The sequence below is a fragment of the Prionailurus bengalensis genome, chromosome B4, assembly GCF_016509475.1.
Source record: "Prionailurus bengalensis isolate Pbe53 chromosome B4, Fcat_Pben_1.1_paternal_pri, whole genome shotgun sequence".
Taxonomy (NCBI): domain Eukaryota; kingdom Metazoa; phylum Chordata; class Mammalia; order Carnivora; family Felidae; genus Prionailurus; species Prionailurus bengalensis.
This window is the reverse complement of record NC_057358.1, coordinates 4871355-4899278: the sequence shown is the minus strand read 5'-3', so window position 1 is coordinate 4899278 and position 27924 is coordinate 4871355. Positions and strand designations below refer to the sequence as shown.

Below are 27924 nucleotides of genomic sequence, written 5' to 3'. Positions count from 1 at the left end.
CCAGGTCGCGGGCGCCCGAGCCGCCGGGGTGTGCGGGCGGGCGCGCGGCGGCGAGCGGGCGGGCGTGCGGTATGGAGTCCAGCGCGGCGGACGGCTGCTTCCTGGGCGACGTGGGTACGTTCGGGCGCGGGGGGCGCGGGGACCGCAGGGACCGCGGGGCTGTTCCCGGCCGGACAGGTGCGTCGGAGGACGCCGGCAGGGGCGTTTCGGTGGGCCCAGGTTGGAGCGCCGCCGTGTCCTTACGGGGAGCGAGGTCGGTAACCCCAAGCATCTCAGGCGCTCTCTGCGTCCGGCCTCTTGGCCCCGGTCAGCGTTGTGACGCGCCAGTCGCGGGACTTCCCAACCGCAGACCCATCGGCGCACCTTGGGGAAGGCGCAGGGAGGGGTGGGCATGGTCATCCCCAAGTTCAGAGCACCCAGAGTTGCCTCTGCGGGACCCCTCCTAGGGCAGTCCCGCAGAGCCCCGTGTGGGAGCCGGAACATCTTCCAGGGACCCTGTGGGAAGGTCGTGTCGCACTGTCATTAGCATCCTACAGGTCTATCCGGCTGTGACCGAAGGCGTGTGCCCCAGAAGGAAGATAATGCCCTTGTGACAGGTCACCCCATGTTTAAAAAAAAAAAAAAAGCCATCTCGGTTCTTCCTACCATTCAGGCTACGGGAGAATAAAATGGATCCGAGGGCAAAGGGACATTCTGTGGGGAAGGAGACTTCCCTACGAAGTAAATACTACAGCAGATGAAGTGACCCGAGAAAGCACTTAGAAAGCCTGGAAGCAAAAAACCAAAACCAACCAACCAACCAAACAAAACTAAAGTACTTTTACACTGGTGAAAACAGTGCCAGTAAAAGTGAGACATCTTAAGGGTAAATTTGGCGTAAGGGGACTTGAAGTCAGCAAGGCAGATATTTGAATGGATCCTGGAAAATAGCCACCTTGAACATGATCAAAGACATTTAGTAAACATCTGGTTGTACTTGGCATTCCACCGCAGGCAGGTGCAAGACTTTGACCCCTCCAGTGCATCTGTGTTTGGTTCAGTTAAAATAAGCAAAGAATGGCTAACCAGGGCCACGTGGACACGTTTTCATGTTTTTGTTCAGGGAGAATCTTCAATAGCGCAGCCTTCACTTTTCTGAGCATGGTTTAAGGAATCTTTAAGAGAAGAGTTTGCTCAACCAATGGATTTTACAGCTTCTGGGGTTCATGGATATTTTTGACTGTCATTGTTTATTTCCTCTAAAAATAGGTTCCTGATATTTTCATTCTCAGCATTAACGGATAAGCTGAATGTATTGAATCCAGAACACCGCTATCCCAGCAGAAGCAATGGCCCACTGTAGGGACTACAACCCATTTTAACTTTCTGATCTGAAATTGTAGATGTGTGGTGTATATATACTTCAAAGCACGTAGATTTTTCCATTTTTTTTTTTTTTTAGTAGAACGCCTCACAGAGGTAAAGATTATACTTATTAAGGCCATATTGTAAAGCTCTGCAGAGAATTTAGGGCAAGCCACCTCCTAAGTGAATCCTATATTTATAACTTAGCCAATGTAATACAGGTTGTTACGGACCCAAGGGCAAGCATCCTTTTGCGAAGTGGAAAAGGTGATCCTATGTTCAGGATCTGTACTCAAGAGCTGTATTCGAGAGGCTGGCAGACAATGATAAAAGGGTACCTTAAGGATTTGAGGTTCTAAGCAAGGTGAGCTGGATTTTTTCTGTCATCCTTAGCCGTGAACTCTAAACACAGCTCGCTGCCATCTGGGGGGAACGCTGCCATCTGGGGGGATCGCTACCATCTGGTCAGCTGGAGAGAGAAAGGAGAGACGGTTTCTGGCACCACGATAAGAGCCTGGTGCTGCTTAGGTTATGTGCCAGTGCTGGTCACAAGCCCAGAGGCAGCTGCAATACGATTATTGATAATTTCGAGGTACGGTGGAGTTCACACAGCTAGAAAGAGGCAAGGCTGAGGTTTAAACCCAGGCGGGGCTTTCCTGGGTTGCTGGTTTTATGCTAAAAGGCTCACACCCTTCACGTCAAGTACACTCATCTGTAATCGGTTTGTAGGGCTACTTGGACTGCTGGGCTGGGTGGATAAGCCGCGTCCTGCTGTGGGTTTCTCAGGGGACATGGAAAGCTTTTACTGCCTACCTCCCGTCTCCACTTGTTACTATATGGCCTTTCCCGCCATGAGACATGTGTCTGCCTGTGGGGTCCACGATCAGAAGCACAGCTTGGTCTGCATCCCCGTGCCTGGGAACCTACACAGGCACACCTTGGAAATATTTTGGGTTCAGTTCCAGACCACCACAGTAAGTGGATGTTGCAATAGAATCACATGAATTTTGGGGGGTTCCCAGTGCATATAAAAGTTATGTTTACACTGGCCTGTCGAGTATGCGGTCCTCTGAAAACAAACCTTAACTGTAAAAGTGCTTTAGTGCGAAGAATGCTGTCATCTGATCGTCTTGCTGGTGGAGGGTCCTGCCTCCATGGTGATGGCTGCTGATTTAGCAGGGTGGTGAAAGTTGGGGTGGCTGTGGCAGTTTCTTAAAATAAGATAACAACGAACTTGGCTGCGTTGCTCTTGCCTTCACAAACTTTTTCTGGAGCATGTGATGCTGTTTGATAGCACTTTATCCCCAGAAGTTCTTTCAAAATTGGAGTCAGTCTTCTCAAACCTTGCTGCTGCCTTGTCAGCGGAGTTTATGTTATATTCTAAATCCTTTGCTGTCATTTCAACAGTCTTTACCAGGAGTAGATTCCATCTCAAGAAACCACTTTCTTTCCTCCTCCGTGAGAAGCAACTTCTTTTCCGTTCAAGTTTTGTCAGGAGATTACAGCTATTATTCCACTTTACGGCCCCACTTCTGATCCTGGTCTGCTCTCTCTTTCCATCTCATCTGCAGTGACTCCCTCCACTGAGGTCATGAGCCCCTCAAAGTCATCCACGAGGGCTGGAACCAACGTCTCCCAACTCCTGTTATCCTGTGAATGTTGATATTTTGGCCTCTTCCCATGAATTATGAAAGTTCTTAATGGCATCTGGAGTGGTGAATCCTTTCCAGAAGGTTTTCAGTTTTCTTTGCCCAGATCTATCAGAGGAATCACTATGGTAGCTATAGCCTTATGGAATGTATTTCTTAAATAATAAGACTTGAAAGTTGAAATGACTCCTTGATCCACGGGCTGCAGAATGACGTCGTGTTAGCAGGTATGGAACCATAAATCTCATTCATCTCCATCGGAGCTCTTGGGTGACCAGGCACATTATTAATGAATATTTTGGAAGGAATCTTTTTCCAAGGAGTAAGTCTCAACAGTGGGCCTAAAGTAGTCAGTAAACCATGTTGCAAACATATGTGCTGTCACCTGGGCTTTGTCGTTCCATTTATAGAGCCCAGGTAGCCTAATTCTTAAGGGCCTTGGGATTTTTGAAATGGTCAGCGAGCACTGGCTTCAACTGAAAGTCACCAGCTTCATATCCCCAGCAAGAGAGTCAGGCTGACTTCTCTCTAGCTATGAAAGTCCTAGATGGCGTCTTCTTCCAATAGAAGGCTGTTTCATCTCCACTGATCATCTGTTTGGCATAGCCACCTTCGTTAATTTTCTTAGCTACATCTTCTGGATAGCCTGCTGCAGCTTTGACATCAGCACTTGCTGCATCATCCTGTGCCTCCATGTTTTAGAGCTGTCCTCTTTCCTCAGACCTCACAAACCAACCTCTGCCAGCCTCCAGTTTTTCTTATTCAGCTTCCTCACCTTTCAGCCTCTATGGAATTGAGGAGAGGTGGGGCCTTGCCCTAGGTTAGGCTCTGGCTTAAGGGAATGTTGTGGCTGCTTTGATCTTCTGTCCAGACCATCTGAACTTTCTCCAGATCAGCTGTAAGTCGGTTTCATTTTCTTATCATCCACGTGTTCGCTGGAGTAGCACTTTTAATTTTCTTCAAGAAAATTTTGCATTCACACCTTGGCTGTTGGGGTCAAGAAGCCTAGCTTTCAGCCCGTCTTCGCCTCCGACATGCCTCCCTTACCGAACTTAATCATTTCTAGCTTTTGATTTAAGGTGAGGGATGTAGGACTCTTCCCTTCACTTGAAGACCCAGAGGCCATCGTAGGGTTATTAATTGGTCGTAATTTCAGTGTGGTGGTCTTAGGGAATAGGGAGGCTGGGGAAAAGAGCTGGTTGGTGGAGAAGTTGGAACACAATGTTTGTCGATTAAGTTCACCATCTTACGTGGGCACGGTTCATGGCATCCTGAAACATCACCATACTAACAAAGATTATTAGTCACAGATCACCATGACAGATGTAGTGAAGTCTGAAATATTGCAAGAATTAGCAAAGCATGACAGACACAGTGAGCAAACGCTGCTGGAAACATTGCAACACAGGATTGCCACAAGCCTTCGATTCGGAAAAAAACACAATTATCCGCAAAGTGCAAGAAATGGAAGGTGCACTGCCTTTCCTGAGCTGCATTTCCCTTTTTTGCTATGTGATCGAGGGCCTCACCCTGCCCTCCTCTTTTGAAGGTTGCAACCCCTCGTCCTACCTGAGGTTTTGCTTCTTCCAGTGTGACTCTGGAATGATAGCCACTTTTCACTGACCCCCAAGACAGATGTGCCCATGCCTGGTAGTCACTGCTAAACAAACATACTGGGGGGTCCCCTTCTTGAAGTGGTAAATAGAAAGTTCCACAAGCTTGGCTTTTATATTTTGTGAGAATCAAATCTGAGTTTCAGCTCTCCTTTTGCTCCATCCTCCACCCCCCGCCAGTCACACGATCAAGTCCCCATTTCATGGGGTCACAGGCTCTTTGACTAGCGGACAAGACAGATAGGCACGATGGGGGAGGAGGGGTATTATAAATAGACCGCATTTACTGAGCACTTTGTGCCAGTCCCCACACTAGGTGCTTTCACTCACCATAATCTACTGAATTTTCATAACCCACCAATGAATAAACTATTATCATCATCCCCATGTACAGGTGAAGAGACAGTCAAGGGAAGCTATGTCCCACAGAAGCTGATAAGTGGCTGAGCCAAGTTTCAGATGTAGCAGAGCTTAGTCCCCGTGCTGTCCCTGCCACGGGCTGGTGGGGACAGGGAGGCAGGCTGACGGGACACAGATGAGATGCTAACCCAGGGTGGGTAGGGGCAGAGGTGGGGCAAGTCCTCCTGGAAGAAATAAGCACTGGATTGCAGCATGGAGAGGTACAAGCAGAACTCATCCAGGGTGAGTGGGAAAAGGTGGGAGTGAGGTGAGGAGATGGGGAGAGAAAAGGGCCTTCATTCAGAGGGAGAGGTATTGTCTAAAGCAGTGGTTCTCAAAGTGCAGTCCCCAGACCACAGCGTCAACATCAGCATCATGTGGGAACTTATTAGAGATGCAGATTCTCAGGCACCAAGACCTGCTGACTCTGGGGTGGGGCTCAGCAGTCCATTCTTACAGCCCCCAGGTGACACTGTTGGATGCTCAGGTGTGAGGGCCACTGGTTAAAGGGATCAGGAGGTCAGAACACTTTTTGTATAGCCAAAGGGAGTGATGGGGAGGGGTGAGCCAGTGTAGGAGAGAGAATTTTACTCCATTTTGGGATCAGAGCAGTGCCTTGATCAGTTACAGGTTTGTTGAATGTATACATTGAGGTTGGAATGAATGTGAAAAGTTTTAGTTTGAGATGAATAAAAATGAGGATAATCTACCAAACTCATGAGAGGAGAGTCCCAGTAGCACTTGAAGGACTTTTATAGCCGTAAACATTTATATTAAGAGGAAACAGCTCAAATCAATATCCTTCCACCTTAAGACACCGGAAATAGAAAACTAGAGCTGAAGGAGGTAGAAGGGAAAAAATAATAAAGATTAGACAGGACATCCATGAAAACTGGAGCTGAAGGAGGTAGAAGGGGAAAAACAAAGATTAGACAGGACATCCGTGAAATAGGGAATAGAAAAAACAACACAGAAAGCCAACAAAACCAAACGTTCTCTGGAAAGAGCAATGAAATTGACAAACCTCAAGGAAAAAGATGCAGATCACGAAGATCAAGGAGGAAAGGGATGACGTTACTCTGGCCTTTCTAAAAACGAGGACCACAGTGGGACAGTGTGAACGGTGGCGTGTCAGTCTGCCAGGGCTGCTGTGACAAAATGCCACTGGGTGGCCTACACAGTGCACGTTCATTTTCTCACAGCTCTGGAGGTTGGAAGTCCAAGATCGGGCTCAGCCGGGCTGGTTTTTGCTGAGGCCCCTCCACCCCTTGGCTTACAGATGGCCACTTTCTAACTGTGTCCTCACATGGCCCTTCCTCTGTTCAGCCCATCCCAGGTGTCTGTGTCCTAATCTCCCCTCATGAAGACTCCACTTAGATGGGTTTAGGGCCAGCTCTAATGACCTCACCTTGACTTCATTACTTCTGAAACCGTGCAGACTCCAAGTGCAGTCACATTCAGAGGTATATAGGGTTCAGGCTTTGCTTACGAATTTTGGGGACAAAATTCAGTCCATAACCAATTGTAGGCCAACAGATTAGAGGATGTACGCAAAGTGGAGAAATTCCAATAAAGACACAAACTACCAAAATTGGCAAAAAATAGACACCAAAACTGACTCAAAAAAAAAAAAAAAAAACAAACTCTGAATAGACCTGTAGCAAATGAAGATGTGGAATTAGGAATTAAAGCTTATAGCAAAGGAAAACCCAGACCCAGAGATCTTCCCAGATGAACTTGACCCAACATTTAAAGATTCAATACCAGTGCTTTCCAATTTTTGGAAGAGACAATAATTTCCTGATTCATTCTATGGAGCCGGAAAAACCAGATAAAAACATCAATCATAAGACAACTGACCTAAGAGTGTAGCTATAAGAGTCCTGAGAACACTAGCAAACCAAACATGCTATGGCATCATGACCAAGGGGGTGTATGCCAGAAATACATAGTTGGCTTAACATCTGAGAGTCCGTTAATGTACTAACCACTTCCACAATTAAGGAACGCCGGCAGGAGCACTGCATTAGATGCAGAAAAAGCATTGAACAAAAATCCAACGCCATCTGGTGATTAGAAATAACAACAACAACAACTAGAAAGGGAGGTGAATGTCCTCCACCTGATAAAGGCCACCTGTGAAAAAGTCACAGCTAAGCTCATCCCTGACGTGAAAGTCGACGAATAAGGCCGGGACGTGCTCTTACCGCTTCTGTTCAGCATCGAGCTGGAAGTCCGAGCCAGGGCAGTGAGGCCGGAAAGAGAAGAGGCATCCAGATTGGAAAGGAGGTGGTGAAACTACTTCTGTTAGGTGACACGATTTTACATGTACAAAGTCCTGAGGAACCTGTTAAAGTGGATTAAAGGTGGTCCCCACTTTCAAGGCACTTCCGGGCAAGGATGGGGTGGAGAGGGCGTCAAGCTGTAAATGAGGGTGTGTGCGCGAGTGTCGTGGAGGAAGGGGAGACTTCAAACGGGTGCAGGTACGGCAAGTGACAGGAGATTCTAACGGGAGATTCTCCCGTCCCGGCGCTCCTGTCTGCAGGGGGGGGGGATCCCAGGCGGAGAGGCAGGTGTGGAAGGGCGATGGGCATGGAGCAGCTACAGGTGGCACCGGAGAGGGGTCAGTGGGGGGGGAGGGCTCAAAGAGGTGAGCAGGGCCCAGGTCGCCACCCCCGACAGGCCGTGCCCAATGAGTATGACCTCCACGCTCCGGCAGTGGGGATGACCCGAGCATTTTGAGGAGCGTTTCGGCCAACTCCGTGATCCTGCATCGGGTGCTGGGTTTCATGAAGCGTTCTTGTGACACTGCCATGGTCTCCTGACCTGGGTACACGTGTCCCCGGGTCTCAGCACTGGGTCTGCCTTCCTTTCCAGGTTTCTGGGTGGAGCGCACCCCTGTGCACGAGGCCGCCCAGCGTGGCGAGACCCTGCAGCTGCAGCAGCTGATTGAGAGCGGGGCCTGTGTCAACCAGGTCACCGTGGACTCCATCACGCCCCTGCACGCGGCCAGCCTGCAGGGCCAGGCGCAGTGTGTTCAGCTGCTGCTGGCCGCCGGGGCCCAGGTGAGGGGCCCTTCGGGACAGACCCCCGGGGATGGGAATGGATGGAGTGCGTATAGAGGGGGGGAAATACTAAGAGGCTCGGTATTCGAGTTGCAAATGCACAGAAAGTAGAGACACCACGGGGGAGGGGAAGGAAGCCTCTAGCGTGGGGTGTAGTGGAGGCCAACAGAGGAGCCGGCTCTGGGGCAGCAGTGGTCACGGCTGGGCTGCCGGGAGGGCACGGGTGGCCAAAGAGCGGGCGGTTCTAGTTTCTCGCGAGGGAGACGTCTGTGAGGGCTGGAGGCCGTGGCCGAAGAGCCACTGCCTGGGTCCAAGAGCAGGATTCTAAGCGCAAGACCGGGATCTGCTTCCCTGCACACCTGCTCCTGCTTGCGGGCTGGCTTGAGCCTCCAGCCGTTGCCGCGGGCAGAGTCGCTGGGCGGAGGGCAGCCGCAGCAGCAGGCCGGGAGCCCGGAGCGTGGGCTGCAGCCTCCAGGCCGAACGCACCCAGGAGCTTGGCTGTGAGGGCGCTCCCGCAGGAAGCGGACCGAGGTGTCACGCATACCCACGCAGCAGCTGAAGTCTGAGCACAGCCCCCCAGCCTGGGGGTCTGCTTTCCCCTCCGGGTCATTTCCCGGCTAGAGGGGGCACGATAAGCAGCTCCGGGCAGCCCTAAGCCGGAATTAAAACACCCTTTTTACATCCTGCCTTCGTCACCTTGCAGTCTTGGGGGGGATGGGGGCCTAGGGGACGGGTAGGAGGTGGCAGGAGTGAGGCCGAGTTGACCCTGTCCCAAGAGAAGAGCCCGGAAAAGGGCCCCTCCCGCACTCGGTGGGCTCAGAGGCGCTGCCAGCCCGTCTCCCTTTGTCCTTGAACGCCCTTGCCCGGGACGGCACCTTGGCACACGCTGCAAAACTGCTAATAAGGGACTTTGCAGAGATGAATGTGTGTCAGGATGAGGAAGCGAGTCGTGTGGGCTTTTCCCCTCCACCCTGACGCTCGTTTCTTCCTCCCCACCAGGTGGACGCCCGCAACATCGACGGCAGCACGCCCCTCTGCGATGCCTGTGCCTCCGGCAGCATCGAGTGTGTGAAGCTCTTGCTCTCCTACGGGGCCAAGGTCAACCCCCCCCTGTACACGGCGTCCCCGTTGCACGAGGCCTGCATGAGCGGTGAGTCCGCGCCAGCCAAGCGAGCATTGTAGCTGAAGCCGTCAGCCGGTCGAGGAACCCCCCCCCCCCCGCCCCCCCGCCATTCTGTTTCTGGAGCTCGGGTACCCAGCCGTGGAAATCCTCAGCTCTTCCTCCTGCAGACCCTTCCCCGCCAGGAGCAGGGGCCATGGTTTCTAGGGTAGGATTCTACTTCTTAGCTGGGTCTCCAGTGCCTTTCAGATACTAACGCTGGAAATCAGCCTACCCTGTGATGGCTCACTTGGTCTTCACCGTCTTCTGCCCTGTGGACCCCTGTTGTATTTCGAGGAGACCCAGCACGGGCCGAGGACAGGGCGCTCATCCTGGGGGCTCGGGGAACAGGTGGGATTTCAGCCGCCCTGCAAGAAGGAGTAGGTTTCAGAGGAAGAGGAAGGCCACTCCAAGCGAGAGAAAGTGACTTGTCCAGGCTTATTGGACCGGAAGCTCCCAGGAGAGGGGTGACAGAGAAGACGAAATTTAGGGCGAGACCGGCAGGTGGGAAATCTTTAAATGACACACTAAGGAGTTTGGATTCTACTCTTCTGAGCAAAGTTTGCAAACTTGTGGCCAATATTTTGATTGGCCGGCACAGTGCCGGCCAGTGTTATGTTCAGGTGTGGGTGCATGTCCTTTCTTGGCTCCACTCAGAGCCATCATTCTCTGCTGAGATGCCACTTGCACTCAAGTCAAGAGCAGTTCCAAGGGCACTTTATGAAACCCAGGACCCTGCGTAGGATCACAGAGTTGGTCCCAACGCTCCTCAAAATCCTTGGGTCATCCTCACTGTTGGACGGGCCTACCAGTCATACTCGTTGGCCTGTCGGGGGTGGCGACCTGGGACCTGCTCACCTCTTTGAGCCCTCCCCCACCACCGACCCCTCTCCGGTGCCACCTGTAGCTGCTCCGTGCCCACCGCCCTTCCACACCTGCCTCTCCGCCTGGGATCCCCACCTCTGCAGACTGGAGCGCCGGGACAGGAGAATCTCCCGTTAGAGGTTACGTGCTCCACCTGGTCTGTAGAGTCCTCTCAATGCTCTGGGCTGATAAGGGTCTGGAATTTTCTCTGGTCATTACTTTCTGTCTTTCCTGGTAGAGGGGGATGGGGAGACCGTTATAAATTTCTGTCCCGCTATTAGGCAGATGGGGAGGGGGGCAGAGAGCTTTTCTTATATCTGCTGTATAATTGCTTTAAGCTCAAAATAATCCTTATGCTAAAGAAGCAGATTTTGCGGGTGGCGTAGCTGCTGCTCTTCCATAGAGGAGCGATGGGGCTGGGGTATCCTGACGTGGAGAGAGGAGTTGGAGCCCAGGCAGGGTGGATTCATTTAGAAAGCTTTAGGGGAAGAGTCAGCAGGATTTAGTACAGGGGAGAGGACTACGCAGTGGTCCAGACATCCCCAAGAGAGTGGCCAGGAGAGGGCTGTAGGGAAGAGGCTGGGTTTCAGGGCCACAGGTGGAAAACTTGGCCGCTGCTGACGATGAAGCACGAATAAGTGAGGAGAGAGGATGGAGCCTGGGACAGAATGAACCTCCACCCAAACCCAGTTAAAGATGCCGGGAAAGAGGCAGAAAAACACCTGCCAGGGAGAAGGCTGGGGGACCTGTGAGGTCAGAAAGCTTTGGGAACCTCCTCCAGGGGGCTCGGACTTGAGCTGTCGGCAGCTTCAGCTTATCACCTCCAGGCCTGGTGTCCCGACGCCGCTTAGGAGACCCCGGAGGTGGGGAGCACCTTCCTTCCTGCTGAGGAGCCGGGTCTGGCTGCTCAGAGGTGCTGTTCCCAAACCTACTGCTCTCCCACGAGAGGCTCACCCGTGCCCTCTGCCCCTCGTGCCGCCAGGCTGGGGGAACCGTGCATGCCCAGAAAGCACAACGTTCTGGCTCCGCCAGGCAACTTGGGGTTGTGACCCGCTTTCAGTTGGGGTGCGGTTCTGGTTCCCTGTTCTCCCCCAGCAGGCAGGCGTGGGCTTACCTGTTCAGCTGTGCTTCTCTCAGGCTTATTTCAGATGTGTATGCTCATTAACGGTCCCCATCCTTTTCCGCTTGCTTTAAGGAAGTTCCGAATGCGTGAGGCTTCTTATTGACGTGGGGGCCAATCTGGAAGCACATGACTGCCACTTCGGGACCCCTCTTCACGTCGCCTGTGCCCGGGAGCATCTGGACTGCGTCAAAGTGCTGCTTAACGCAGGTGTGCTGGCGCCTGCTGCCGCTGGCGTGTCGGTATTTATGCGGCGCAGGCGTGGTGGGTTTACACCCGTGGTGCTCGGTGTGGGGTGTTGCATTTATATGCGAGCTCCTCAGTGCAGCTGTGTTGTGTTTACTCGTGCTCTTCAGTGCAGGTGTGTAAGTCCATTGGCTTTTACGGCTGCTCTCCTCAGGGCAGGTGTGTCCTGTTTCTGCCTGCCCTGCTCGCTGTAGAGGTATTGGTGATCGTATCTGCCCTGCTCGGCACAGGTGTTCTGTTTACCTGCACCGTGCGCTGGCCGAGCGCTGGGCGGTGGACTCAGACCAGGTTGGAAGTTGGCTCTCCCTCTTGCCAGCCGAGATCGTGGGCCTCAGTTTCTGTATCTATACAACTGGAAAAGGAAACCTTATTTTGGAGGGTTGTCAGAAGGATTTGTGATCACGTTTCTGCAGGGCCTGATGCTGAGTGAATGCTAATCGTTATTTTTGGTGGCCTCGGGACCATCCCCAATACCTGCCTAATTCGATCGCCATCTAAATGTTTTTTAATGTTTATTTATTATTGAGTGAGATAGAGTGTGAGTGGGGGAGGGGCAGAGAGAGAGCGGGAGACACAGAATCCGAAGCAGGCTCCAGGCTCCGAGCTGTCAGCACAGGGCTTGAACCCACGGACTGTGAGATCATGACCTGAGCCGAGGTCGGACGCTCAACCAACTAAGCCATCCAGGCGCCCCGGGTGCCTTCTAAATCAGAAAGAGACGGGGATCCGAGGGAAATGGAGCTGGCAGCATGTGGAATCCAGATCCTTGTCTGGTGTTCAAAAAAGGATAGGGAGGCTCCCAGGGTGAAAAATAAAAAACAAGATGGAAAACAGCCCAGTCAAGTGGAGGTTGGCTTCGGGACCTGTCTACCACAGGAGTTTGCAAATGTAGCCAAACTGGGTATTGGGAAGGAGTTTTCATTATGAACCCAACTTAAATATTTTGTTGGAAAATTTTAGCTCAGCCATGCTGGGTGCAACTTAGGATAAAAAAACAAAACTGGTCAGGAATAGAAAGCTTACCAGTTCTCTCCAGAGGACGGTCTGGAGCTTGACGTCCTCTCCAGAGGACGGTCGTTTGAGCTTAGGTTGTATGTACTTTTCTATTTGTGAGTCTTGTTCACTTTATTTTATTTTATTTATTTATTTTTGTTGTTTATGAAATTTATTGACAAATTGGTTTCCATACAACACCCAGTGCTCATCCCAAAAGGTGCCCTCCTCAATACCCATCACCCACCCTCTCCTCCCTCCCACCCCCCATCAACCCTCAGTTTGTTCTCAGTTTTTAACAGTCTCTTATGCTTTGGCTCTCTCCCATTCTAACCTCTTTTTTTTTTTTTCCTTCCCCTCCCTCATGGGTTCCTGTTAAGTTTCTCAGGATCCACATAAGAGTGAAACCATATGGTATCTGTCTTTCTCTGTATGGCTTATTTCACTTAGCATCACACTCTCCAGTTCCATCCACGTTGCTACAAAAGGCCATAATTCATTTTTTCTCATTGCCACGTAATATTCCATTGTGTATATAAACCACAATTTCTTTATCCATTCATCAGTTGATGGACATTTAGGCTCTTTCCATAATTTGGCTATTGTTGAGAGTGCTGCTATGAACATTGGGGTACAAGTGGCCCTATGCATCAGTACTCCTGTATCCCTTGGATAAATTCCTAGCAGTGCTATTGCTGGGTCATAGGGTAGGTCTATTTTTAATTTTCTGAGGAACCTCCACACTGCTTTCCAGAGCGGCTGCACCAGTTTGCATTCCCACCAACAGTGCAAGAGGGTTCCCATTTCTCCACATCCTCTCCAGCATCTATAGTCTCCTGAGTTGTTCATTTTGGCCACTCTGACTGGCGTGAGGTGATACCTGAAGTGTGGTTTTGATTTGTATTTCCCTGATAAGGAGCGACGCTGAACATCTTTTCATGTGCCTGTTGGCCATCCGGATGTCTTCTTTAGAGAAGTGTCTATTCATGTTTTCTGCCCATTTCTTCACTGGGTTATTTGTTTTTCGGGTGTGGAGTTTGGTGAGCTCTTTATAGATTTTGGATACTAGCCCTTTGTCCGATATGTCATTTGCGAATATCTTTTCCCATTCCGTTGGTTGCCTTTTAGTTTTGTTGGTTGTTTCCTTTGCTGTGCAGAAGCTTTTTATCTTCATAAGGTCCCAGTAATTCACTTTTGCTTTTAATTCCCTTGCCTTTGGGGATGTGTCGAGTAAGAGATTGCTACGGCTGAGGTCAGAGAGGTCTTTTCCTGCTTTCTCCTCTAAGGTTTTGATGGTTTCCTGTCTCACATTTAGGTCCTTTATCCATTTTGAGTTTATTTTTGTGAATGGTGTGAGAAAGTGGTCTAGTTTCAACCTTCTGCATGTTGCTGTCCAGTTCTCCCAGCACCATTTGTTAAAGAGGCTGTCTTTTTTCCATTGGATGTTCTTTCCTGCTTTGTCAAAGATGAGTTGGCCATACGTTTGTGGGTCTAGTTCTGGGGTTTCTATTCTATTCCATTGGTCTATGTGTCTGTTTTTGTGCCAATACCATGCTGTCTTGATGATGACAGCTTTGTAGTAGAGGCTAAAGTCTGGGATTGTGATGCCTCCTGCTTTGGTCTTCTTCTTCAAAATTCCTTTGGCTATTCGGGGCCTTTTGTGGTTCCATATGAATTTTAGGATTGCTTGTTCTAGTTTCGAGAAGAATGCTGGTGCAATTTTGATTGGGATTGCATTGAATGTGTAGATAGCTTTGGGTAGTATTGACATTTTGACAATATTTATTCTTCCAATCCATGAGCAGGGAATGTCTTTCCATTTCTTTAAATCTTCTTCAATTTCCTTCATAAGCTTTCTATAGTTTTCAGCATACAGATCCTTTACATCTTTGGTTAGATTTATTCCTAGGTATTTTATGCTTCTTGGTGCAATTGTGAATGGGATCAGTTTCTTTATTTGTCTTTCTGTTGCTTCATTGTTAGTGTATAAGAATGCAACTGATTTCTGTACATTGATTTTGTATCCTGCAACTTTGCTGAATTCCTGTATCAGTTCTAGCAGACTTTTGGTGGAGTCTATCGGATTTTCCATGTATAATATCATGTCATCTGCAAAAAGCGAAAGCTTGACTTCATCTTTGCCAATTTTGATGCCTTTGATTTCCTTTTGTTGTCTGATTGCTGATGCTAGAACTTCCAGCACTATGTTAAACAGCAGCGGTGAGAGTGGGCATCCTTGTCGTGTTCCTGATCTCAGGGAAAAAGCTCTCAGTTTTTCCCCGTTGAGGATGATGTTAGCTGTGGGCTTTTCATAAATGGCTTTTATGATCTTTAAGTATGTTCCTTCTATCCCGACTTTCTCAAGGGTTTTTATTAAGAAAGGGTGCTGGATTTTGTCGAAGGCCTTTTCTGCATCGATTGACAGGATCATATGGTTCTTCTCTCTTTTTTTGTTAATGTGATGTATCACGTTGATTGATTTGCGAATGTTGAACCAGCCCTGCATCCCAGGAATGAATCCCACTTGATCATGGTGAATAATTCTTTTTATATGCCGTTGAATTCGATTTGCTAGTATCTTATTGAGAATTTTTGCATCCATATTCATCAGGGATATTGGCCTGTAGTTCTCTTTTTTTACTGGGTCTCTGTCTGGTTTAGGAATCAAAGTAATACTGGCTTCATAGAATGAGTCTGGAAGTTTTCCTTCCCTTTCTATTTCTTGGAATAGCTTGAGAAGGATAGGTATTATCTCTGCTTTAAACGTCTGGTAGAACTCCCCTGGGAAGCCATCTGGTCCTGGACTCTTATTTGTTGGGAGATTTTTGATAACCGATTCAATTTCTTCACTGGTTATGGGTCTGTTCAAGCTTTCTATTTCCTCCTGATTGAGTTTTGGAAGCGTGTGGGTGTTCAGGAATTTGTCCATTTCTTCCAGGTTGTCCAATTTGTTGGCATATAATTTTTCATAGTATTCCCTGATAATTGTTTGTATCTCTGAGGGATTGGTTGTAATAATTCCATTTTCATTCATGATTTTATCTATTTGGGTCATCTCCCTTTTCTTTTTGAGAAGCCTGGCTAGAGGTTTGTCAATTTTGTTTATTTTTTCAAAAAACCAACTCTTGGTTTCGTTGATCTGCTCTACAGTTTTTTTAGATTCTATATTGTTTATTTCTGCTCTGATCTTTATTATTTCTCTTCTTCTGCTGGGTTTAGGCTGCCTTTGCTGTTCTGCTTCTAGTTCCTTTAGGTGTGCTGTTAGATTTTGTATTTGGGATTTTTCTTGTTTCTTGAGATAGGCCTGGATTGCAATGTATTTTCCTCTCAGGACTGCCTTTGCTGCGTCCCAAAGTGTTTGGATTGTTGTATTTTCATTTTCGTTTGTTTCCATATATTTTTTAATTTCTTCTCTAATTGCCTGGTTGACCCACTCATTCGTTAGTAGGGTGTTCTTTAACCTCCATGCTTTTGGAGGTTTTCCAGACTTTTTTCTGTGGTTGATTTCAAGCTTCATAGCATTGTGGTCTGAAAGTATGCATGGTATAATTTCAATTCTTGTAAACTTATGAAGGGCTGTTTTGTGACCCAGTATATGATCTATCTTGGAGAATGTTCCATGTGCACTTGAGAAGAAAGTATATTCTGTTGCTTTGGGATGCAGAGTTCTAAATATATCTGTCAAGTCCATATGATCCAATGTCTCATTCAGGGCCCTTGTTTCTTTATTGACCGTGTGTCTAGATGATCTATCCATTTCTGTAAGTGGGGTGTTAAAGTCCCCTGCAATTACCACATTCTTATCAATAAGGTTGCTTATGTTTATGAGTAATTGTTTTATATATTTGGGGGCTCCGGTATTCGGCGCATAGACATTTATAATTGTTAGCTCTTCCTGATGGATAGACCCTGTAACTATTATATAATGTCCTTCTTCATCTCTTGTTACAGCCTTTAATTTAAAGTCTAGTTTGTCTGATATAAGTATGGCTACTCCAGCTTTCTTCTGGCTTCCAGTCGCATGATAAATAGTTCTCCATCCCCTCACTCTCAATCTAAAGGTGTCCTCAGGTCTAAAATGAGTCTCTTGTAGACAGCAAATAGATGGGTCTTGTTTTTTTATCCATTCTGATACCCTATATCTTTTGGTTGGTGCATTTAATCCATTTACATTCAGTGTTATTATAGAAAGATACGGGTTTAGAGTCATTGTGATGTCTGTGTGTTTTATGCTTGTAGTGATGTCTCTGGGACTTTGTCTCACAGGGTCCCCCTTAGGATCTCTTGTAGGGCTGGTTTAGTGGTGACAAATTCCTTCAGTTTTTGTTTGTTTGGGAAGACCTTTATCTCTCCTTCTATTCTAAATGACAGACTTGCTAGATAAAGGATTCTTGGCTGCATATTTTTTCTGTCTAGCACCCTGAAAATCTCGTGCCAATTCTTTCTGGCCTGCCAAGTTTCAAAAGAGAGATCAGTCACGAGTCTTATAGGTCTCCCTTTATATGTGAGGGCACGTTTACCCCTTGCTGCTTTCAGAATTTTCTCTTTATCCTTGTATTTTGCCAGTTTCACTATGATATGTCGTGCAGAAGATCGATTCAAGTTACGTCTGAAGGGAGTTCTCTGTGCCTCTTGGATTTCAATGCCTTTTTCCTTCCCCAGTTCAGGAAAGTTCTCAGCTATTATTTCTTCAAGTACCCCTTCAGCACCTTTCCCTCTCTCTTCCTCCTCTGGGATACCAATTATGCGTATATTATTTCTTTTTAGTGTATCACTTAGTTCTCTAATTTTCCCCTCATACTCCTGGATTTTTTTATCTCTCTTTTTCTCAGCTTCCTCTTTTTCCATAACTTTATCTTCTAGTTCACCTATTCTCTCCTCTGCCTCTTCAAGCCGAGCTGTGGTGGTTTCCATTTTGTTATGCATTTCGTTTAAAGCGTTTTTCAGCTCCTCGTGACTGTTCCTTAGTCCCTTGATCTCTGTAGCAAGAGATTCTCTGCTGTCCTGTATACTGTTTTCAAGCCCAGCGATTAATTTTATGACTATTATTCTAAATTCACTTTCTGTTATATTATTTAAATCCTTTTTGATCAGCTCATTAGCTGTTGTTATTTCCTGGAGATTCTTCTGAGGGGAATTCTTCCGCTTGGTCATTTTGGATAGTCCCTGGCGTGGTGAGGACCTGCAGGGCACTTCCCCTGTGCTGTGGTGTATAACTGGAGTTGGTGGGCAGGGCCGCAGTCAGACCTGATGTCTGCCCCCAGCCCACCGCTGGGGCCACAGTCAGACTGGTGTGTGCCTTCTCTTCCCCTCTCCTAGGGGCGGGATTCACTGTGGGGTGGTGTGGCTCGTCTGGGCTACTTGCACACTGCCAGGCTTGTGATGCTGGGGATCTGGCGTATTAGCTGGGGTGGGTAGGCAATGTGCACGGGGGCAGGAGGGGCAGGCTTAGATCACTTCTCCTTAGGTGATCCACTTCAGGAGGGGCCCTGTGGCAGCGGGAGGGAGTCAGATCCGCTGCCGGAGGTTTGGCTCTGCAGAAGCGCAGAGTTGGGTGTTTGCCCGGAGCGAGCAAGTTCCCTGGCAGGAACCGGTTCCCTTTGGGATTTCGGCTGGGGGATGGGCGGGGGAGATGGCGCTGGCGAGCGCCTTTGTTCCCCACCAAACTGAGCTCTGTCGTCAGGGGGCTCAGCAGCTCTCCCTCCCTTTGTCCTCCAGCCTTCCCACTTTCCGAGCAGAGCTGTTAACTTATGACCTCCCAGACGCTAAGTCGCGCTTGCTGTCGGAACACAGTCCGTCAGGCCCCTCCGCTTTTGCAAGCCAGACTCGGGGGCTCTGCTTGGCCGGCGAGCCGCCCCTCTGCCCCGGCTCCCTCCCGCCAGTCCATGGAGCGCGCACCGCCTCGCCGCCCTTCCTACCCTCTTCCGTGGGCCTCTCGTCTGCGTTTGGCTCCGGCGACTCCGTTCTGCTAATCCTCTGGCGGTTTTCTGGGTTATTTAGGCAGGTGTAGATGGAATCTAAGTGATCAGCAGGACGTGCGGTGAGCCCAGCGTCCTCCTAAGCAGCCATCTTGCCCTGAGTCCAGTCTTGTTCACTTTAATGTGCACTTTTAAGTCTTTTGAGCAAAAAGGATTCATTTTGTATAAGGTTTGCCATTGGGGTCGTTTATATATTAAAAAAATTTTTTTAAATGTTTATTTATTTTTGAGAGAGGGTGAGCAGGGGAGGGGCAGAGAGAGAGGGAGACAGAATCTGAAACAGGCTCCAGGCTCCGAGCTGTCAGCACAGAGCGTGACCCGGGGCTCGAACTCATCAACTGTGAGATCATGACCTGAGCCAAAGTTGGCTGCTTAACCGACTGTTTTTTACTTTTTATATAGTGAAAGAATGTCTAGATGAGAAGCAGCCCTAGATCTTCCGGCCAATTCACTCAGCTTTTCTGTCAGCCTAGGGTAACTGCCAGGCATTACTGCCGAACTTTTGAAATAGTTTTCTGGTCCACAGCCATCTGCAGAGCGCGTGGTACCTGTGTGCTCAGTACACCTCAGCGCCCGTCCTTTTTTCCTTCCTCTCCTTGTGGCTGTAGGGGGAAGGATAAGACTAGGGGTTTGAACCCCAACATCCTTTCTGCACAAAGTCCTAACTTAATGGAAATGGTTCCTCATGTGTAAGCAATGGAAAACCCACTGTAGGGGCTGCGGGGACCAGAAGGAGGCAGCTTTCGAGGCCAGTTTGTCCTGAGGGTCAGCAAGATCATCGAGCCCTCACTTTCCCTGAAATTTGGAGGTCTCCTGTCCAAAGTGTTCACTTGATCCTATGCCCGGGGCCCCTAACGGGGTTAAAATGGCTGCATCAGGGTCGGGCTGAAATCCAAATACTTTTGCTCAGGAGGCTTCTGGAGGCTTCTGGTAGCTTTCTGAGAAGAGTGAAAAACCATTTGTCCAGATGCCTGCCTAACCCTTCCCTCTTGTGTCCAAGAGGAACCTGCGCCCAGATTGAAACCTGGGTCCAAACCGAATCCAGGCCCTTCTTCCAGACTCAGCCGAATTCTGATTGGGTGGGGCCCAGATTATTTGAACCAATTACTGGGGCTGGGGAGAGGGATTAGCCAATCAGGACCCACAGCCAAGGCTGGAGCCTAGGTCATCCCACCCCCACCCTAATAGCACGCCGCCACTGCAGGCTGTCAGCGCGGCGGGGCTGGCTGGTCAGAGTGGGAGGGCGGCTGTGGGGTTCACGCCGGTCTCAAGCAGGGGTTCCCCGGATGCGACAGTGGTGGCCGCCACCACCAGGCCGTCAGCTCTGGGCTTGACTGCAGCTCTCCTGTGACAGCTTCTCCTCCCTAGATCAAATGGATTCTTTTCAAAGAAAACGTTTTCAGCTACAGGAAACCTCAAGCATACAGAAAAAGTAGGGAGGGCAGCACATGGGTTCCTCTTAAAGTAGCCATTCTTCACGTTGGGGGGGGGGGGGGGGCAGGCCCCTTGGAAAGCCCAGTGGAAGCGGCATCTCTGGAAAGCAGGTGCCCCCTGACCCACGGGGTGGGCACCAGATGGCCCAGCTGCAGGTTGGTTGTGCAGAGGAGGGGGAGGGTGAAGGTGCAGCGTGGGGAAGTAATAGCGACGCTTAACAGCTGCCACAGCATTTAGCTCCGCAGGAAGTGGTCAGAAGGAGTGATGGGTGTTACAGGGCCAGGTACTGAGCTGCTTGGCTTTAATGTCCCTGAACCGGCTCCCTCCCCCTCTTTCCCTCTCCCTGTCTCCTCCAACCCCCTCTCTCCTCCTCCCCCTCCTCTCCCTCCCTCTCCCCCTTTCTCCCCTTCCTCTCTTTCTCCCCCTCCCATCCCTCTTCTCCCCTCCCCCTCCCTCCTTCTATCCTCTTCCCCTCCCTCTTCCCCTCTCCCTCCCTCCTCCTCCCCCCTACCCCATCCCTCTTTCTCCCTTTCCCCCTGCGCCCCTCCCTCTCTCTCTTTCTCAGTTCAAGGCACATTATCATCATCAGTTCCCACGAAGCCACCTTCTTCCCCTTCCCTCTTTCCTCTACCCTGCCCCCCAGCCCCCATTCTAACGTGTATGTGTATGTGCTTCATCTGTGTTTTTGTAAGACACTTATTACGGGTTGGGGCATGTATTTTTACTCGACCTAAGTGGTGCTGTGTTACAGAGTTTGCCTTTTTGCTGTTTTTTGTCCTGCTCTGTCGTCTCAAGCCCCCCCACCCCCATGTACTCTGTTTGCCCAGGGGTGTGGCTCCCCAGCTGCAGAGCATGCCGGACCCCTCCTCGTCTCCCCGTCCAAGGGAGCCCAGCGCACGGTGTAAAAAGGTCCTGTTGTGTACCTTGGTATGCCACCTGGAGGAAAGAGTCACCTTCTGAGGCCTGGAATCGTGAGAAGTCCTAGTAAGCGGGATGGAAGGGAGGTGTGAGTTGTACAGCCACCCCTAGCCATAGTGTTCTCCTTGACCTTGAGAGGAGCTTGACTGCCTGGGCCCCCTTCTCTCTTGCTATAAGTAGAGACAGTCTCTTTCCTCCCCACTTGGCAAGATTATTGTGACAATTAATGACCTGCGAGACAGCTACCTGCACTTCAGACCGTTAGACTTTACAGTTTATTTTTCGTTGCAAGTTTGCGTCTAGCGTCCAGACCTGCCTTTGCTTTATGACCGCGGAACTATGCGAGTCTGTATTCTACGGGGCAGGTGTTGGAAGAGCGCCCTCAGGTGGTGGAGCGGGTGCACGATGCGGGGATGTTTTTGAACGGATTGCTCTTTAGAACTATTTTTACCAGGCATAGCTGTTGAATTGAATAGCTAGGTAATGTAGTCTTCTTCCTGAGGGATTTTTTTTTTTTTTTTTTCCCGGACCTGACTTGGGAGTTTGGGCTGTGGGCAGTGGAGAGCATTACTTGTATTATCTCATTGCGGTGCTTGCTGTGTTCTTAGGGTCACGCGATGACCTCTGTGTATGTACACAGTTTTTATGTCTACCAGGGGATTAAAACTATTTTAAGTCAGAAATCCAAATTACTCACTATTTTCAGTGGGATAGGAAATCTAATAGCCTTACACCCTTATTTCCTATTTTGGGCCTCTAAATTTATCATTACATGGAGACAGGCCGGTGATATGATTTCTTTAAACCCCACTTTGCTGATATTTTGTGACTGTGACTTGAATCTATTTTGGGGGGATAGCTTCAGTGATGCTGGACTATTTGCTTGGCTTCTTTAAAATTCTTCTGGCCACCTGGGTGGCCCAGTTGGTTAAGCGTCTGACTTTGGCTCAGGCCATGATCTCCATTTGTGAGTTTGAGCCTCACATTGGGCTCTATGCTGACAGGTGGGAGGCTGGAGCCTGTTTCGGATCCTCTGTCCTACTTTCTCTGTGTTCCTGCTCATGCTGTCCCCAGAATAAATAAATATTTAATAAAATAAAATAAAATGCTTTTCTCCTGCCCCCCCTTTCTCTTATAACCTCCTTATCCATTAGGTGCAGACTTCAAAGAAGTTGGTATTTTCTTAAAAAAAAAAAAAAAAATTCCAAGGCTGTAGGAGATCCCCTTGCATTGAATTGGTGGTGGTCGTGCCCTAAGAATGACGCCTTACACAAATCATAGTTTTAGCAAAATCTTTACTTTTTAATGCATCTAAAACTACTGTAATTAGCTACTACTTGTTCACCTCTTTCTGTATGTCTACTATTGTCCCCAAAACAGATGGATTCACAAGTGAGACACCTCATCTCTTACCTGAACTGGTGGACAATGTTTGGGGAACATTACCTGTTTTCCCTTTGAGCTTCTCTTTTGTGAAAGATGTTTATGTTTAAGGACTCTTCATCCATTCATGCAGCACACGTTGTTAGCGCCCCTGCCCTGCGCCCGTCGTGCGCGTGTGGGAACCATCAGAGAGCCTCAGGACCAGTGGGGACGGACTACATAGGGTCTTAGAACTGCTTCTGACTCAGGGGAGTTTTCTGTTTTATTTTTCTTCTTTTTGCTTCTGTTTCCAATTATATTACTTTCTTACCGCGATCTGTGTTTAGCTCTCTTGCCATAAGAAAAAACGTTAATTACTTCATTTGGATCTTGAAAATGATTTTGAGCGGGGCGCCTGGGTGGCTCAGTCAGTTAAGTGTCCAACTCTGGACTTTGGCTCAGTCATGATATCACGGTTCGTGGGATGGAGTCCCTGAGTCTGGCTCTGCACTAACGGCATGGAGCCTGCTTGGGATTCTCTTTTACTCTCTCTCTCTGCCCTCCCCTCCTTGTGCATGTGCTCTCACTCAAAATTCTTTTTTAGTGTTTATTCATTTTTGAGAGAGAGAGAGAGAGAGAGAGCAAGCACAATCGGGAGAGGAGCAGAGAGAGAGAGAGAGGGAGACCCAGAATCTGAAGCAGGCTCCAGGCTCTGAGCTGTCAGCACAGAGCCCGATGCAGGGCTCGAACCCATGAACCAGGAGATCATGGCCTGAGCTGGAGTCAGATGTTCAATCAACTGAGCCCCCCGGGCACACCTCTCTCTGAAAATAAATAATAAACAAATATTAAGAAAAAGAAGACAGGTGGAAGGCTCCATGGTCTTGTAGACAAAAAGATTTTGAAAAGGCTGTGGCAGAGCCTGTCTGGAATTTCTCTCCTGCGGGATCACTTCTGTGCACTGTGCTGAACGAGAAGGTACCTGTCGGGGTTTCTCCTGGCTGCGCGTACCCTCCTCGGTGATACCGTTCCTCGCTTTGGACCCGCAGGGGCCAATGTGAACGCAGCGAAGCTTCACGAGACAGCCCTGCATCACGCAGCCAAGGTGAAGAACGTCGACCTCATTGAGATGCTCGTCGAGTTCGGAGGCAACATCTATGCGCGAGACAACCGGGGCAAGAAGCCGTCTGACTACACGTGGAGTAGCAGCGCACCCGCCAAGCGCCTCGAGTTCTACGAAAGTGAGTAGAACTCACTTTCCTGTTGTTGTTGTTTGAGTGGTGCTTGCTTGTTTGGAATTGCACGAGTCCGCTGTGCCGGAGACTTTGTCCCCGATGGTCTGTCCAGCCCTGTACAAGGCAGTCAGCTGTCCCGATCCCTGTGAGCAGCCCTCGCTCGCCCTTCAGGGGACAAGGGGCAAGTGATCGGGAAAAAGGACAAGACTTCTCTGGGTACAGATTTTTAAATGAGTTCACACCGCCTTACAACCACATGAGGCTTTCAAACACCTCTTGCTTACGGGGCGGGGGTGGTGGTGAATGATTTATTCAAATTTTTGTCGGCCCCACCAACCAAACTCCAAAAGAATTTAGAGGCAAATACCATCCACATCTGTCAAATGTTTCCTGGAAGACAGTTTTCCTGCATCCAAATAATCTGGAGATAAAGGAACATGGGAAAATGAATTTCTCCAGGACTTGTTTTTTCTCTCTCAAAGAACTTGTTTCATGAATCTGCAGAAGTTGAGAATATTGTGTTTGGCTTATTTATATTTTTATCAAGCAGATATTTGCATCAAACATGGGGGTTTTTTAAATATTTTTTTTAAGTTTATTTATTTTGAGAGAGAGCGAGCGGAGGGGAGGGGCAGAGTGAGGGGGAAAGAGAGAGAATCCCACGTAGGGTCCACTGCTCAGCGTGGAACCCAGTGTGGGGCTTGATCTCATGACCGTGAGATCATGACCTGAGCCGAAATCAAGAGTTGGAGACTTAATGGACTGAGCCATCCAGGCACCCCTCTACTTGGTTGTAAAGAATCGAATTGTTCTAGGGGCACCTGGGTGGCTCAGTCCATTAAGCGGACTTCAGCTCAGGTCCTGACTTCAGCTCAGGTCATGATCTCACAGTCCGTGGGCTCGAGCCCCACATCAGGCTCTGGGCTGACAGCTCAGAGCCTGGAGCCTGCTTCTTATTCTGTCCCCCTCTCTCCCTGCGCCTCCCCTGCTTGCACACACATTCTCTCTCTTTCTCTTTCAAAAATAAACATGAAAAAGATTTTTAAAAAATTAAAAAAAAAAGAATCAAATCGTTCTAAAAGGCAGTTGTGAGGCCAGACTCTGCACATGTTCTGGCACCTCAGCTCCAGGGGCCTCCAGGTACTTTCCATCTTTGGCCCTGGTTTGCTGGCCTCCTAGCGGCAGGCTTCGTCTCTGGTCCTGAAGGCCGGACCCTCAGCACTGGGATGTGCATGCGCAGACGGTGTCAGCCAGAGCAGTTTTGTGACGCGTGTCACTTCTCGTCGGGCGCCTTGGCCCTGCCGCACACGGTGCCAAGAGCCTGGACCCACAGGAGCTGGCGGCCAGGCCCCTGCCCAGCACTAGCCCTCACCCTGGCCCTCATTTGTCCGCAAGTTTGAGAAACGAGCCTAGTAGCCTTAGATTAGTCCTTGGCTGACAAATCTGTGTGTCAACTTACGACTTTACAGAAAAGAGGAAAAACCTCCCCAGAATCCCGCAAAATGAAACCCCAGCGCACATCACCCATATCCCATTTCCTGATCTTCCTTCCTAGGTCCCGTCCGTCCGTCCTGGTAGCCATCCAGGGAAAGCATGCAGGGCTGGCCTATTTCCGGTTCCACCTTGGTATTTGCTAAGTTGAAGGATGTTATGCTATTTCCTTAGGCTGACCTCATGTGCTTCCTGTTCCCTTTCAGAAACCCCTCTGTCCCTGGCACAGCTCTGCAGGGTGAGCTTGCGGAAGGCCACTGGCGTCCGAGGACTGGAGAAAATCAGCAAGTTGAACATCCCTCCCCGGCTCATCGATTACCTTTCCTACAACTGAGCTGCAGGCGCGCGAGGCAGGAGCCGGCTGGGGGCCCCCTGGCCTCTCCGAGCCCAGCGCTGGGCCGCTCGGCCCCGCCTCGTCTGCGGCCGTTCCACTGCTGTAGATAGAGCAACGCAACCGGGGGCCGTGCTGGCTGGCCTGCTTTGTCTTCTCTGCAGACTCCTGGACAGTGTTGCCAAGGCACTGAGAAGGCCCTGCCTGGTCCCAGCCGTCCGGCGCTCTCAGGAAGGGCTCTGCAGGGGGCGCAGGGGAGGGCCGGGCGGGGCCGGGCACCAGGGTGGCCCTGGGCATCCGGAGGGAGGAGCCTGAGCTACGGAGGTCAGGGTCGAGTCCCGACCCTGTGGCCTGGGACAGCTGCTTTGGTGATATCCTGCCGCTTGGATGCTCTTTTCTGGAGCTGCGGTTGGCACTTTCCAGGGCCCACCTGTGCCCAGGTGCACCCGTCACTCAGGGGGCTCTACACGGATCTTGGTCAGGGAAGGGCTCGGGCCGTTTATTCCCCACAACCAGCACAGTGCTTCTTGGGACCTTTTCAGGCCCCAACTCTGAAAAAGCTTATGTGGGGATAAGACGCTTACAGAGCGTATATAGTCTGTAGTGCTTGGGTGCTGTCAGTGGATCTCTACGACAGGTGACGTGTTCCAGGAGTTGTTCCCGGCACGGAGTGCCGTTAGCCGACTTTAGGGATGAGGTGTCCTCTGTTCCTGCTGTTGCTGACTGAAACCTTCTCCTACCCTGAATTTTGCTCACTCCTTTGAAGCTCTGAAGTTGGTAGAAGAGGTCGCCAGCGCCCAGCGGGTATTCACAACCACCGATTCGTGCATTTTGCAGCCACTTACGGGACATCTGTTACGTTTCAGGAGTTGTCGGGGCGCTTTGAACCGGGTGGGAATCAGGCTCCCTGTCCAGGGCAGTGAAGGAATCTGTTCCTGTAGTGCTAGAAACAACGAATTCCACACTGTAGGCAGGAGGTGAACTCATTGATACTCGGATTGCATTTGTCTAAGATTCTGTCTCCTAATTGAAAAACCAAAACCGGGGAGTTAAACTAGAGGACAGTTGTACAATTAGCTCAGGTGTATCTAGTTTCTGAGGGAACGGGGAAGGCACCCTCCCGTGAGTCTTGCCGGAAGCCGGAAGCTGGAAGCCGGCGTCCCCAGAAACGCGAATGTCCCCAGGCGCTTCCGGGAAGGCCTGCCCAACAGAAGGAGCCTGGATTGCTGGGCTGCATGACCGACCGGCGGGGTCTCTTCACGGTTCCTCGGTGGGGCCCACATCTGGGGAGAGTTTCACGGCTGCCGCAGGTATTTTCTGTCTGCGCTGTTTGAGCTGAGAATGAGCCACTCCCGTTCCGTTAGAGTCTGAGATCCGAGTTGGGGGTAAATCCGTGTTTTTGCATGTGCCAGTAACGACGGCGACAAACAAAGCACCGGGATCTGCCCGGGCATCTCTGGAACAGAAGCTTGCCCCTAGCAGTGAACGCAGACGACACTTCCTCACGCGGCACACTGAGTGCAGGATCAGACCCCACACCCACGGCTCAATAAAAATCGTCTGAGTCCATCCTTCCGTTCCCGTGGCCCTTGTGTCGGGAGCGGAAACGCGGGACGGGCTTCGCCCTGTCGAGAGGGGCTGCTGTCGTCTTCTCGTGTTTTAGAAGGTCACGTGATGGGGCCCTGCCGCCCCCCAGATTCATTCCCTTCTGCCTCTCCTTGTCTCCTCGTGCTGATGTACCGCCCTCAGGTGGGGACACGCTGCCCCGGGGGATCAGATGACTAAGATTTTAGGGCCTCCTGTCCCTCCCCCACTCCCCCGCCCCCGGCTTTATTGAGATGTAATCGACATGGAACCCACCCGAACCCTTAGTAGGGCTGTGACCGTAGATGCATCTCTGCCCCTCGGAGCCCCGGCCTCCCCCACTGCAGCGGAAGGATGGAGGCTGACTTTGATCATTAGGAGGACATCGGTGACCAACTCCTCAATCTTACACATTTGAAAGTGGGTCCCCGACACCCTCCTATGTTCTTGTGAAGCTGAAAAATAAGGTGATTAAAAGATGCCTTGAAAAGTATAAAGTGCTCCCCAAACATAAAAGTTACATGTTTCTGTCGGTACTGTGGTTTTGTTGATGTCTGTAGACTTTACAGCCGTGTAAATGATTCTCTTCTGACCCTGGGATGGTCCTGGCTTATTTCAAGATAGTCCTGACTTAGGATGGTCCGGACTTATTTCATAGATCAGAAAGAGCACTCAGTTTACATCTTATTTTATATATATATATTATATATATATATATATATATATATATATATTTTAAGAGTATTTATTTTGAGAGATGCAGAGACAGCACAAGTGGGAGAGGGGCAGAGAAAGTGAGAGAGAATCCCAAGTAGGTTCTCGCTGCCAGCACAGAGCCCAACATGGGGCTCAAACTCACAAAGCCATGAGATCATGACCTGAGCCAAAACCAAGAGTCAGACTTAACTGAGGCACCCAGGTGCCCCACTCAGTTTACATTTTAAAACTCAATGTGTCGCTGACGGATTTGGAGAGACATTTGCAGCACAGATAACAAATGACTGGTAATCAAAATATATAAAGACCTAGAAATCATTGAGAAAAGGATTCATAACCCAACAGATGAAGGAAAACCGGCGAAGACTCTGGACAAGAAATTTATGAAAGAGAAACCTCGAATGTCCCCTGAAGGGAAAGGG

General features: G+C 49.7%; 1 protein-coding gene across 1 annotated transcript; it reads left to right on the top strand.

The window, feature by feature from the left end:
* Nucleotides 1-2: 2 nt before the first annotated feature.
* Nucleotides 3-27321, top strand: ASB13 (ankyrin repeat and SOCS box containing 13). Its single transcript, XM_043564942.1, has 6 exons — nucleotides 3-114; nucleotides 7883-8070; nucleotides 9070-9220; nucleotides 11289-11423; nucleotides 23194-23385; nucleotides 25077-27321. Exons 1-6 carry the CDS (start codon nucleotides 72-74, stop codon nucleotides 25202-25204), a joined length of 837 nt encoding a protein of 278 aa, XP_043420877.1. The 5' UTR covers nucleotides 3-71; the 3' UTR covers nucleotides 25205-27321.
* Nucleotides 27322-27924: the final 603 nt, after the last annotated feature.

Bases quoted from the DNA above. Each gene is read 5' to 3' on its own strand.
- ASB13 (XM_043564942.1), top strand. From the start codon at position 72: ATGGAGTCCAGCGCGGCGGACGGCTGCTTCCTGGGCGACGTGG. The intron at 115-7,882 runs GTACGTTCGGGC...CTTCCTTTCCAG, and splicing joins CTGCTTCCTGGGCGACGTGG to GTTTCTGGGTGGAGCGCACC. The intron at 8,071-9,069 runs GTGAGGGGCCCT...CCTCCCCACCAG, and splicing joins TGCTGGCCGCCGGGGCCCAG to GTGGACGCCCGCAACATCGA.